The following is a 14,829-nucleotide window of genomic DNA, read 5'->3' as shown; positions in this document are numbered from 1 at the left end:
TTTGTTAAATATTCTAATACTCGTAGACATCATTTTTTTTCTATTTGATCATGTTTACAGTTGGGGAATTATGAGATTTTTTTCTTGAAGTAGACGAATATATGAAACAAATTTCGCGTTTGAGATTTTTTTTTTTCCTTCAGGGAAAGGGTATAAGACGCGCTTGAATTTCGTATCTCGTGCAAGTGGCAAGAGATGTGGGATAAGTCTTTGCTTATCAAGAACTTTAGTTCAATTCCTATGTTGACAAAGTTTTGTTTTATTTGTTACTCGGATTGGGTTGTTATCGCAACAAAGATGACACAACAATATCCATTTATTTGAATAAGGTACAAATTTATTCTGAAATTCGAAAGTAATGGAGTTTCTACGGCGCTTGACGTATTGTATAATCTCTACTCACTAGACTACCATTCTTGTGAAGAACAGAAAAATTAGACAAATTTTAAAATCGACAACTATGAAGTAACTTAACTTCAAAGATAGAGCGTGCAAGTTACTCATCTATGCTTTCATCCATTTTTCCGTGTTAAAGTGATACTCCCTCATTCCGTCAATAAATATCACATTTTTCCTTTTCCATCCCTCTGCCAATAAATGTCTCATTTCGCTTTTACCATTTTTTGGTGAATGAACCTCATTTTACTCATATTCTACTAACTCATTTTACTCAAACTTTATGACTATAAAACTAATACTACCTCCGTCCCCCAAATATTGTCCCACTTTGACCCGGCACGGGTTTTAAGAAATGTAATCGAAAATGATTTAAAAAAGTTAGTAGATCGTGGGTCCTAATTTCATTCTGAAATTAGAAAGTAACGGAGTTTCTATGGAGCTTGACGTATTGTATAATCTCTACTCACTAGACTAACAATCTTGTGAAGAACAGAAATATTGGACAAATTTTAAAATCGACAACTATAAAGTAAGTTAACTTCAAAGATTCTTTCACACCTAAGTCCACTTATGAATTTCTCTTTAAACAAGATAGAACGTTCAAGTTCCTCATCTATGCTTTCATCCAATTTTCCGTGTTAAAGTGATACTCTCTCAGTCCAGCATTAAATGTCTCATTATTTCTTTTCCGTCCGTCCGTCAAAAAATATCTCATTTAGCTTTTATTATTTTTTGCTAAATGAACCTCATATTCTACTAACACATTCTACTCACATTTTATTATATAACTAATAGTATAAAAGTAGGACCCACGATCCATTAATTTTTATTATCGATTTTTCTTCATAAAGTCAAATAATTTCTTGAAAACCGAGCCAATAAAAAAATGTGATATTTAATCATAGATGAAAGGAGTACTCGGTAAAAACCATGATGTTCTTGATCTTCTTGACCCTTTTCTCCTATTTATTCTTGGTCGCTTTGTATGTATTTTATGGAGCATTATGGAATGCCAAAAACCGCCTCTTTTCCTTATTTAAACACTATGAATCTGCTACAAATAAACATGGAGTACTAAAGATGGATGATTTGATTTACATGAATACCTGATTAATTTACATCATATTCCCAGTAGTTAGGGATAAGTCCCTAACTACAAACTCTGGAGCAACTCCATCAACTCCACCCACAAATCCAGCGGCCAACACGGCTCGTCGGTGTAATCTCCAACTTACACGCGAAGGCTCTCCATCGGCATAACACAACCAAAGATAGAGATTAGGGTAAAAATATTCATATATGCCAATGATAATGATATTTACCCTATTTATTAGACTAAGGACCCTAGGGTTGGTTCGACCTTCTAATCTAACATCCGGAAAAGAACCAACAAAGAAAACCCGAATGGGGCTTGTATTTCGCCCGACACAATAACGTTTTAAAAAGAAATAAAAAATAACAAACATTAAAATTGTCTTTCCAAAAAGATGCAAAAAATATAAAATAAATCATAATAAATATATAAGTCTGGCTTCCTGACAGCCGGACCGGACTTAGTGTGCCTCGCCGTCGCCGCCAAGCTCTTCTCCTTTGGCTTCTCCTCCTGTGCACTTGGCTCTTTGCATGTTTCTGGCCTGTCAAGGTCACAGGCACGTCAACTACAGGGGTAATCGTATCAAAAACTTCCTTCCTAGGTGATTGCAACTTGAAACATATCTCCAAACAACCAAAACTTGCCTATAATGTAGTAGGATTTTAAGATGAATTTTAACTATGATACAGATCCATCCTAGCTATTGCTTCAACCAATAATTTATTTTCGTCAACACAATATAAAAACTTATATACTACTCCCTACGTCCCTAATAATTCGTCACCATTTGACTGGGCACGGGTTTTAAGAAATGTAATAGAAAGTGAGTTGAAAAAGTTGGTGGCATGTGAGTCATACTTTTTATATAATAGTTTTATAATAAAATGTGAGTGTAAAAGATTTAGTGGAATCTAGGGTCCACTGCCAAAAATGGTAAAAGTGAAATGTGATAAATTTTTAGGAACAGACGAAAAAGGAAATAGATGACAAATTTTCAGAGACGGAGGGAGTACTTACTTACCCAAATTTTACAGACGACGATGACACCAGATTTTCAGATTGGGAAGGTTGCGCCATTCTCACCACAATATAAAAAGGAAAACGTGTCATCTTAAGTGGGACGGAGGGTGTAGGTATTAAATAGTCCATACTTGTTCAGACGACGACACGTGATTTTCAGGTTGGGATGGTTGCGCCACTCCGAATCAGCTTTTAGTTTCGGGCAATAGTAAATTTGTAACCGTTTTAAGTTAGTGAAGCCCGCAGCCACAGGGGGCAGATACCTCAACTTCTTGCAACGTTCTATGTGCAAGGACGTTAGAGATGAGAGGTTCCCCAGCCACTGGGGCAATTCTTTTACTCCGACATCTTCCAACCTTAAGTAATCAATTGTAGTGAGATGTTGAATTGATTGAGGCAGCCACTCCCAATCATCAATCCCCTTGAAAGTGAAGCGAGTAAGTGAATTGCGACATCCTTGCAATATGCCATCCACCGTCTCTCTGATGGCATCAGCATAATCACTATCCCAACGCCAGACCAAATTCACATCTATATTTAATTCCTTCAAGCTGCCAAAACTCCAACTCTCAATAGTACCACCACTAGCACTAGCAGCCATGAGTTTAGAAACACGTCTGATTTTCAATACTTCGAGGCGAGGAGCTGATTTAGCCAGACAGTCAATTAGCATTGGTAGATTCTGTAGGTCCCTTAATCCTTCGAATTTGAGTATCTCGATTGTGGGAGCGAACGACTCCAGAATTTGACATGGAAATTCCTTCAGCCACCTGCATTCTTCAAAATCCAGCTTACGCAGGATTCCTTGGTGTTGTCTTACTCCGCCACTCGGATTCCCAATTGATATTAGGTTACCACAGTTCCATATAATCAACTCCTCCAGAAAAATGAGGGTGTCCAAGCCATCTGGTAAACCTCTCAATTTAGGGCAATACCGAATCTCTAATTTTGAGAGATCCCGATTCTTATAGAATAACTGCTTTGGCAGTTTTTTCAGCTTTATCAATCCAGACAAATAAAGATATTTCAGACTAGGCAAGGACTCAAGCGTTGAGATTTCCTCACATTCTGAGCAATCCTCAAATGTTAACTTAGTCAAGTACTCAAACGGTACCAAAGAACCCTGAAGACCATCCCATACTCCCAACCATCTTGGAGATTTTTTGCCTTTAAATCTTTCAATCTTCAACACCTTCAGATTTGCATGAGGTTGGAGTCCTTCCAATACACTCTCATCATTTATTCCACTGTCACTTCTCATAAGGTTTCTTCTCTCTTCATCCCAATAAGTCCCTGGTTCTTCAGCCCAACTAAACACCAGTTCAGACAAGTTTGATTTCTCAGACAAATTTGCTTTCATAGCCTCTTCTTTGTCACGCACCCTATCAAGATGCTCAATCTCTAGTGTTCCTTTGAGATTTTTCAAACTTCCGAGCTCTTCAATTTGGTATCCCTTCTCTTCGCCCACTGTAAAGTACAGAAGTGTTTGAAGATTAGTTAATCTCCTAATTTCTGCGGGCAACCCTGTTTCCCTCCTTAGATAAAGATGTCTTAAATTAATCAAGTACTTCAGCGTATTTGGCAGTTTTTCAGAAATATATTGTTCTGCTCTTAATGTCTGCAAATGGTGGAGTTCACCAATCCACTCCGGGATGTTTCCAATTGATGTCATGGAAATATTGAGATTTCTCAAATGTATCAATTCCTTTATTGAACTGGGTAACTCTTTATAATTTTCACCAGAAAGAGTTAGATTATGCAGAGATTTGAAGCCAGAGAATATGATACCAGAATTTCCACCTACCAAGATTAATGTACGCAAATTCCTCGACACTTCTTCCGAAATACGACTTGATTCGTTTTCGTGAAACATATATCGAACTACAGTGCTGCCACTTGTATTAGTATGCAAAACAGAAGATGCAAGATCATGTACCAGATCGTGCATCACAATATATGGCTCTGTAGCTTGCAACAAAGAGTTCTCTAGAAGCACATTGAGAAACGTGTTGCCCACAGACTCCATATCATTCGTCTGTCCATCATCCGTCTGTCCAGGTTGAAGAAAGCCTTCTCCTATCCAAAGTTCAATCAGCTCCTCCTTCATGATTCTCTGACCTTTGGGGAAAATCGAATAGTACGCAAAGCACTTCTTTAGTGAAGACGAAGGTAGGTGATCATAGCTCAGTTTCAATATTGTTGAGATACTTTTGCCTTCTTTACCATCTGAAAGCCATGTTTCTTTAATGGAGCTCCAATCTTGCATGGATTTACGGCGACGAAGCACATCTCCGGCCACATTGGCAGCCAAGGGCAAACCTTGACATCTTTTCGCAATCTCTTTCCCAATCTTCTCAAATCCGGTTGGAACATCTGCATTCCCATCAAAATTTTTTCTTTTGATTATGAACCAGCACTCTTCATCTGATAAGACATTCACTGGATGAGTATAAAGTGGATTAACAATTGAAGCAACAGTATGACTCCTGGTAGTGATGATAATGCCATTTCCCTCTTTAGAAGAAACTCCCTCAATGCTTTTTATAAAGTCTCCCCATTTCAAAGTATCTTCATTCCAAACATCGTCAAGAACAAGAAGATAAGTTTTAGCCTTGAGGGCTTCTTGAAGCTTTGTCAGGATAACTTCCTCGTTCGGGATAACTTTCTTGTTTGGGATAACTTCCTCTTGCTCAACTCGCTCGCCTCTATCACTGGCAGTTGAAGTCAATATTGAATGGATTGTGATGTAAAGACTGATTGGATCGAAATTTTGAGAAACATGAACCCAAATATATGATTCGAATGTTTTTAGCCTTTTGAGATGATTGAAGACATTCCGAGTCAACGTGGTCTTCCCCGTACCCCCCATTCCGACAAGAGCAACGATCGAGATGGTCCGATCTTGGGGGATATGGGTCAGCATGTCAACTACTTTAGACACATCATCTTCTCTTCCGACAAAGATTGGATCTTTCATGATCGAATTAGTCTTTGTGGAAGTAGGAACGACAACATCAGAGGCAGACTGAATTTTGCTTTGAAGGCCAAGATCTGTTGCCCTTTTGTTCATAGAATCAAACTCCGCTTTGATATTTTTGATAGTGTGAGCCATATCATGCCGACGCGAAATGCTTGTGCACGATGAGAAGCATGATAGCAGCATCGAAAGTTGATAGCTGAGTCCGGACTTGGGACTGGGACTGGGATTGGGATTGGGATTGGGAGTCTTCATTTCCTCCACTTGTTTTTGAAGAAGTTGATAGCTGAGTTCGTCCAAGACATTATCAGCATCGAAAGCCACGACTTCAAGCTCCCTCAACCATAGTTTGACAGAACTTTCAGTGATGATTTTCTTCTCAGCATCAGTCAAGTAGGCTTGGATCATGTCCAAAGTCTTCTTCAGCTGCCGGGCAGCTCCATCGAGACCTCGAATCAAAGAGTACTCTTCCTTCAAAATGTTGATCAGGTTTTGAACAACAACTTCGATGGCTGCAGAAGCTGCTCCTTCCATAGTTGCAGAAAGATATCTATAGTGAAAGAGGAAATTCTTTTAAATTTTTGTCTCATGTAAACTTGTGGATGACAAATATCACACTAGTGTCAAGAAATATGTTTATAACTCTGGTACATTTCATCTATATAGGGCGACAATCATGTATATATATGCATAAATATATGTGGGTCAAATAATATTAGTGAGTATACTACTTATTCTAGGGAGTATTAAAAAAGGACCATTATTGTAATACATAAAAATGTATTGTTCTATGTAAAACTCCACTCATGAGTCATGACCATCTATTTTGCAACCATCTATTTAGGCAATATATATTAAGTCAATATTGAATTCTTGTTAGAAGAACAAATGTAGTTTATACATCAACTCACCCTTGCATGTCTATATTTATGTCTTTTCCTAACATCATACGTATGTTTTCTAATGTACATCTTTGTCAATCACACACACGTTGGTCCTCAAGTTAAATATGATTCTTCCCCGCTTGTTTGAAGATAAGAATCAACAAATAACGGGGCGGTGGATTTGATATGGGTGGAGGTACGCTACAACGGGTACGAGGGAATAATTGATAAGTCGAGATAGAATAAATGACGCCACAAACGACTGTGAAAAGTCGGATAAAATAACTCAATGAATTGAAAATTCAAGAGAAATAAAACTCAAATACTATTAATCTTAAAATGTGTGTCTTTTAAATCCAACAATGAGACCTTTATATTGATAAATGAAATTCTAAACATAAGAAAAAAAAGATAAAACCTAAAGGAAAAAAAATACTAAAAGGAACCTTGATTTGTAGAAGAAAAGAATACCAAAGTGAATTAATCAATTACTTTTCATATACTTAATAATTAACTAGGAAAACAAATTTAAATATAAAGAAAATCAAGTTAACTAATTCCAATTAACTAGGAGTATATGTTAATACGAAGATAGAGTTGTGATCAATGTTAAACTAATTTTAAAAACCGAGCTAGAGATCAAACTAAGGTCATTAGATCTATGTCAAACTAATTTTAAAAACCGAGCTAGAGATCAAATTAGGGCCATTAGATCTAATTTTTTTGATGAAATTCGTTGTTGTGTAAATTATATTACTCCTCATTACAAGCCTATTTTACTTCATTCTACCATATTTATTACATCATTCCAGTACGTAATACCTTGAAACTACATTATGTTTTTACCAACTTCCAGCAATTTTTGAAATGATTCACCACATGCTTCATTTGAATTCGTTGAACTGAGATTTTACTTTATTCACTTTAAAAACGATAATTTGTTTAGCGGGTTTTTTACTTCATTTAAGCAGGATTTCAAATGCTTCTACACATACTTCATTCAAATAATTTATTATTCTCTCTATCCGATTTAAGATGACACTCTTTCCTTTTTAGTTTGTCCCATATAAGATGACATATTTCTATTTTTAGGGCACCCACAGCGCGGTGCATGGGTGGCTCCATCTCGTAGACGAGACCACAACGAGACGGTGTTGTGGCCGTCGTCTCGTCGGGAGCCCGTAGCCGTAGCGTCGCGCGTCTCGCGCGAAAGAGGTCGGCTGGGAGACAGCTCGCCACGCGCCAGAGCCACGTGGTGAGCGCTTGCGCTAGGCGTGACGCCCACTCGTCGTAATTATGACGTCATTTTTAATTTTAAAAAAAAAACGGTAATATTACCGTTTTTTCAAGCGTAACCTATTTTTTTATTTTTATTTTTCTTATTCTATAAATACACACTACTCTCTTTCATTCTCCATTCCACACACAAACACTACAAATACCACATCTATTCTTCACTCAATTCACCTCTCTTTCCTTCTCCAATTTCTGTAAAAATGTCCGGTGACGGAAACTCCATCGGCTCCCATGGCTTCGATTTAAACGCGTTTAGCAACTGGGGGCCATGTTCAACTCTTTGGCTGGTTAGTCGACGTCGGGCACCCAAGGCTCAGCGACGCCCGCGCCGTACAAAGCACCACATTTTGATCTAGATGCATACTATCGTCCCTCCCTCCCCCCCACCCCCCCCCGAGGTCAACGCAGGGATTATCCCAAATTAGGGAGAATTTTTCGGAGGAACACGCTCCGGAATACTTTCTGATAGGAGGACGACGAGGCGGTGGAGGCCCCGCCAGTCGTGATACCGAGGAGGGACAGGGCGAGGAAGAGGAGGAGGATCTAGGTCGTCATCTATACAGCCGCAAGGAGACGTTGGGTCTATACAACGCTTGGTTCACCGTCTCATACGATCCTATCGTCGGAAATCAACAAAACCGCAAATGTTTTTAAGAGAAGGTCACCGCCGTTTACGAAGAGTTGAAGCTGGCGGGGGCTCACCGCCGCAACATGAAGATGCTCTGCAGTCATTGGGACCGGTGCGACAGAGATGTCAAAAAATTTAGCTCGATCTACAGGGCTGAAGCGGAGTAATACCAAAGTGGAGCCAGTGAGGTCGATATTCTGAGAGCGGCGATGCGAGTCTTTAAAGACGACGTCCAAAAAGATTTCAAACATATCGATGTTTGGGAGTTGATCATAAACGAAGAAAGGTGGGCCGACGGTGTCTGGTCCTCGAGCTCGAAACGCGCGAAGCACACGAGGGGTGGCTACTCGTCTAGTGAGGGCGGCGGGTCAGGCAACGCCTCACAGGAGTTTGAGGACACGCCCACCGATGTAGGTGGCTCCTCCTCCGGTTCACGACGTCGGCTGCAATGGACCAAGGGGCCGAAGGCGGCTAGAGGGAGGGGGTGGGGGAGGGGAAGGGGGAAGGGCCGAGGCGAATCAAGCCAGGCGGGCTCGAACTCGGGCCCGAGCACTTCCCTGCACTTCCCTGTGATCCGTACATGCTCGCCACGATGGCTGACACTTCCCGCGTGACGCCTCCACAATATGAACATCATATTGTCGGAATGCAGGAGATGGCAAGACAACTTGGTATTCGACCATCCACTAACTCGGGTGCACCGCCACCGACTTCGGAAGGATGATTCGCCGGCAGAGTTAATTTTTTAAATTTAAGTGTTTTGAATTTCTAGTATTTTAAATTATGTCTTTTTTATATTTTTAGGATTTTAATTATGTCTTTTTTATATTTTTAGGATTTTAAATTATGTGTTTTTTATATTTTTAGGATTTTAAATTGTAATTTTTTTTTATTTAATGAAGTGTGTTTTTTATTAATTGGATTTGTTGAAAATAAAAATAAAAAATGAAATTGAATGAATAGTTAAGAGATGAGATGGTTAAGAGATGGAGGGATGTAGGTGTTATCTCTTATTTAAGAGATGGAGTGAAAAGTACAGTGGGACCCATGAATAGTGAAGAGATGAGGGGGTTAAGAGATGGATAAGAGATAGCGTTGTGGATGGCCTTAGAAACTTTCTCTCTCCAATTACACTTTTTTCTCTTCAATTAAATATTCAACTATCTATCCCTCCCACTTAATACATAAACCCACGTATTCTCTCACCAATTAAACACATTAACCAACAACTCCTAAAATCATGTGTCGGCTAAGAAATGTGTCATCTTAGCCGGGACGGAGGAAGTACATCATTTCATTCCATGTGCTTATTACACCCTTCAATTTGGCTATCATTTCATTTTGTTCTCAGTGCCATGACGGCGGTGATAGACATTACAGAGAGAAAGAACGGTACGCGATGGGAAAAACCGCCTGTACGTACTAAAATGAAGTAATAATCCTATTGGAATTAAATAAAAACCTACTAGAATGAAGCATTATATTCTAGAATGAAGTTAAATACTCCTAATATGTTGTGACTTATTTGTCCTGGGTTGGAGTAAAATAGACTCGTGATAAAGGCGAAAATAATTTATACATCAGCGCTTCTTATTCATAAAAAACTAAATCTCGAAACCCTAATTTGATATAGTTCAATAAGGAGTGATTTTGCATAGACTTTATGAAAACAAACTCAAACAAAACTTAATTATTTCTGGATGACCGCAATATTTAGCTGTATAATTAAGTGGTCGGAGCGTAACAATTTAATTACATAAAATAATATGTGGATTTGTAAACAAGCAAATACCTATATATAAAAATCTAGGTTACTCATTCTGGTCATGAAAACAAACATTTGACAAATGATTTTGTTGGTTGAAATCATTAATATATAGAATCAAATGGCTCTAAGATGAGAACCTAGAACCAATGAATCATTGAGAATAAAAATATATAGCCTGAACCAACATATAGTATTTCAGTTTTAAGAATAGAATAAGAAAATATAAGTTACTTTCTTTGTCTCATTAAAAATGAAACGTTTTTCTTTTTGAATTATCCTAATAAAAATGAAATGTTTTCTAAAATAGAAACAACACTATTTTTATTTTTTCTTCTCTCTTACTTTACTCTCTCTTCATTAACTCACAAAACAACACTGCATAAAATCTCGTGCCGAAAACTAAATATTGCATATGTATTGGAACGAAGGAAGTATATAACTACTATTTCAGAATAAAAAATATCTTTAAACTCTAAATTTCACATAATTTTTTTCATTTAAATTATTTTTTAATAAGAATATAGTATTAAAAGTTTAAAGGTAATTTTACAAGGATAACAACAACATCCTAATTGAATATGTTAAGATCAATTAAAAATTTGATATTAAATTCATCGCATGTATCTATCTGAACTAAAATGACGCATTATTAAAAATGAAAACACATTTATCACTATTCTCTCTTAATTAATTCCCTCTCCAATTAAGATGAAGAAACAATACGTGGGCAGAAATTTCTCCACTAAAAAAAAAGACAATTCCCATGTATTGCATAAGAAAATTGAAAATGATACTTACTTGCTGAGAATCAGTACGTGGATATAACACCAGTAGGAAGTATCTCTCTCTCTCAAGACTCAATTATAAATATTCAGAATTTGAATTTGTGGCTGAATAGCTACAAAAACATAAAAAACAAGATTAGGTAAGCAGAGGTTCAGGTATTGAAAATCTAAAGCTAGTGGCTAATTTAATTATCATACTCCCTCCGTCCCATGTTACTTGAGGCGTTTTCTTTCGGCACGGGATTTAAAAAAGTTTTGTTTAATCAGTTAAATAAAGTAGAAGGGGGAATAAAGTAAGAGAGATGAGAGAAAGTAAAGTAAAAGGAAAAATAAAATAGGTGTGGTTAGATATTTTGTTTTTAGCAAAAAAAGAAATGACTCAAGTAACTTGGGACAAACCAAAAAAGTATACGACTCAAGCAACTTGGGGACGGAGGGAGTATAATATAATTGATTAGGTTTACGGGCGACAGCCGAGAATGAAAAAATATGCACGTAGTCAATTAATAATATGAATTCCGAAAAGAAGAAAATCGATAGTATAATTTAGATTATTGTTATCAAGTAGGGGCATGTTAGGGTGCCACCACCCCTTAAAATAACACCATACCACCATTTCTAGTCAATCATTTGTACACGTGGACGAATAATAAGCTGCCACGTGGCAATAAAAATTCTGGAAAAAGACGGGCAGCAATATGCTGGTCTTTGTACAACAATTTTTCTTGAACAGCAATATCCGACCACTATACAACAATCTATAGATTGTTGTATAGTGTTTGCAATATTGCTGTGTAGCGTTTATAATATTGTTGTATAAGCGTTGTCACGTTGTCATTTTAAGAGGGGTTGTCATTTTAACACAAACCTATAAGTATTCATAAAGATATATTAATTGCATGTTTTGTGTTGCGCCTAGGATAATTGGATCGCGGAAGTGTCGCTCTTCTTTTTTTTATAGGTTGAGCATATTTCCATACGGGAGCACTAGAGTGCCCCCTTATTATAAATTGCATTTTATATTGTTAAGTTTTGCATTTCACATATATAAATGCAATCCATCTATATATAAAATGCAAACTAAACAGTCAATATCTAAAATGCAAAACTCAACAATAAAAAATGCAATCTGCATATAACAAAAATGCATTCTGCCGAATTTCATTTGTAGCTTCTACAAATATATATTGCATTTTAGTATTTACAATGTTACATTTTTTGTGCCACATGGCAGCACCAAATTGGATGTGCGTTGTAACTTTGAAATTAGTTGTTATACTAGTACATCCCTCTTTCCATATTTAAATATTTTTTATTTTTTATCCTTTTATTAAGATACAAACTATTAACAATAATTATTTTGTTACTATGATTTTATATTATCAAATAATTTATTAAGTGAATCTTAATGTAATTTTATAGAATTAAGTATCATATTTTTCAGTAATAATACCTATTACTACTATTTTATCAATTTATAATTTATTAATCCAAATTTTATACTCCATTCACCCAAATTATTAAATTATTTGCTCAATATTCCATTTTAGATTGCGCCAAGTTACTTGCATTTTCTTATTTGGCATATACTTTTATCTTCTCTCTTCTTTTAACATATCATCAATTTCTTATATCTCATGTACAATAACATGCATCAACTAGCTTGTAACGGATGTAGTACAAATTTAAAATTATTAATCTTAATAATTATAATGATAAATGATACTATTTGCCTGTAAATTATTAATTTGATAGGATTTTGCTTTTAATCAAGATTTCAATGGTGGCCTTAAAATTTTGGCCATACTTATATGTCTTTGTTTATTATTATTATTATTATTATTATTATTATTATTATTATTATTATTATTATTATTATTATTATTATTATTATTATTATTATTATCATTATTATTATTATTATTATTATTATCATTATTATTATTATTATTATTATTATTAATAAACAAACAAATAAATAAATAAAAATAGTACTTTAATCACGTCTATTAGTCAATTGAGTTTTACTAATCAATTTTTACTCCAAAATATTAACAATATTAATGATATTTTCAAATACAAGATAAATAATCTATCAAATATCATATTATCCATTAATAATAGTAGTATTACTTTCCTAACAAATAAACTAATTATTATTGCTCGTAAACTCTTAAAATGTACTCTCTACTCTAACAAAACTGAAAAATAATCTACTTACTTACTTGTTGCCAGATTTTGTGTGAGAAAGGGATGACTGCGCCACTCGGAATAAATACGTAGATATAACTCCGGTCTCTCTCTCTTCAAATACAAATATTCAGATTTTTAATTTGTGGCAGATAGCTATGACAAAAAAGAAACCAAGATTATATAAGCAAGAGTGTCAAGCATTGACCTTGAACTAGTCATTGTATAATTGATTAAATTTATGCGAGAAAGCCTAAAATAAAATAATAAGCACATGGGCCAACTTGTGTATTTGTTCACTAAATATCTACTCTATAAGATTCCTTGGAAGAAGTCATTGGCATGTAATTTTTTTAAATCGGCTGTCACATCAATATTTAAATTATCGAAAAAGAGAAAATGGGATGTAGTTGCCGAAATTTCATCTTCCGTATTGTTTTTTTCAGTTTTAAAAAGTATAGGACGAACCAAGGTTTTTTACCATCTATCGTAATTTATTTCTCAATTTTTCTTATACTCATACAATATATCAAATATAACTTGGACAATCTACATTTAAATTTATTAGATCTAAGGCATTTAAGGGATAATCGAACTCTGGGCCACATGAAACGAGTCCAAACCATAACCATCTTGATCAGAGGTATTATTTATAATTTTATATGTATCGTTCGCGATTTCATGGGCTTCGTGGCAAGAGTGTCAACTTGAAAGAGGCATTATATAATTGATTAAATTTATACGAGAAAGCCTACAATAAAATGATATGTACATTGGTCAACTTGTCAACTTGTGTATTCACTAAAAAAACAAATATACTATGCTTCAATTATTGCTACCTAACAAGTGATTAAGAGCTAAGTCGATGTACAAATTTGAATTAATTAGATCAAGTACACACTTATATTGATAAGACAAGATCAATCACTAAATCATGCGAAACAAATTTTAAGAGATTTTATCAAAAACAACCAACTAATTAGAATGGAGAGACATGATTACAAATCTGTAATGTGTAAATAAGGATTTTTTTTATGGGCTGAAATACGTTTATGCTTCAAAAAGAATATTTTCTGGCTCTAATTAATTATATTACATTGATCCAATAAATTAAAAGTCCCAATTAACCACATCTTAACAAGACATGAGCATATTTTAACCACAATAACGATCATCCAAATTTAATGAAATTTTGTCATAAAAAATATTTACTACTATAAAAATAGGAAATGGCCTAATTTAATCAGTTAATATTTACTTCTCCTTATCTTTAACTTAAGTGAAGAATAAAACGGAGAACATTAATCTTATCTATATACTATGAAACTATGAAACTATGAAAATACACAACATATAAGATAGGAAAATCCACGTTACTCAAAAACTAGAAGCAATATAATAAACTAAAAGTTTTATAAGAAAAAAATCCTTCAACAAAGATAAGAAATGAAAAATGAAATACTTACTTGGTGTATAAAACAGTGAGATTATGTATAACTCCGCGGGAGGAAATAGCTCTCTCTCAAGTCTCAAGAGTCAATTGCAAATACAGAATTTGAATTTGAGGCAAATACCTATGAAAAAGAGAAAACAAGACTACATAGGCAGAGCTACAAATATTAATTTAACATTGTTGACTTTAAATTAGTCATTAATTATATATATATTGTTGATTAGATTTGTGTGAGCCAGCTTGTAATGACATAATCTTAAAATTGTTTATTCAGTAGTAAGTTGTTACCCACATGGACCGTGACAAAACTAATTAGTAGGTTGATTAATTGCTTAA

The 14,829-nt window shown here is 35.1% G+C and overlaps 1 protein-coding gene across 3 annotated transcripts; it reads right to left on the bottom strand.

The window, feature by feature from the left end:
• Positions 1 to 1,418: 1,418 nt before the first annotated feature.
• Positions 1,419 to 14,627, bottom strand: LOC125201116 (putative disease resistance protein RGA3). Of its 3 annotated transcripts, none has more exons than XM_089064385.1 (5): positions 14,507 to 14,627; positions 13,072 to 13,196; positions 10,864 to 10,963; positions 2,514 to 6,039; positions 1,419 to 2,033 (listed from the first exon to the last, which is right to left on the bottom strand). In XM_089064385.1, the coding sequence occupies exon 4, from the start codon at positions 6,021 to 6,023 to the stop codon at positions 2,604 to 2,606; it is 3,420 nt and encodes a 1,139-aa protein (XP_088920511.1). In that variant the 5' UTR covers positions 6,024 to 6,039; positions 10,864 to 10,963; positions 13,072 to 13,196; positions 14,507 to 14,627; the 3' UTR covers positions 1,419 to 2,033; positions 2,514 to 2,603. The 3 variants fall into 3 exon arrangements, with proteins under 3 accessions (XP_088920511.1, XP_088920512.1, XP_088920510.1); XM_089064386.1 differs by having other exon boundaries at positions 2,510 to 6,039; positions 13,076 to 13,196; XM_089064384.1 differs by having other exon boundaries at positions 13,076 to 13,196.
• Between the last annotated feature and the right edge of the window lie 202 nt (positions 14,628 to 14,829).

Source organism: Salvia hispanica, chromosome 2 (genome assembly GCF_029641045.1).
Source record: "Salvia hispanica isolate PSC_SH4W2 chromosome 2, Shi_PSC_v1, whole genome shotgun sequence".
NCBI lineage: Eukaryota > Viridiplantae > Streptophyta > Magnoliopsida > Lamiales > Lamiaceae > Salvia > Salvia hispanica.
This window is presented reverse-complemented; position numbering and strand designations above follow the sequence as displayed.

What these genes read in the sequence shown, in the direction of transcription:
- LOC125201116 (XM_089064385.1), bottom strand. Translation starts at nt 6,023, where the DNA reads ATGGAAGGAGCAGCTTCTGCAGCCATCGAAGTTGTTGTTCAAAACCTG.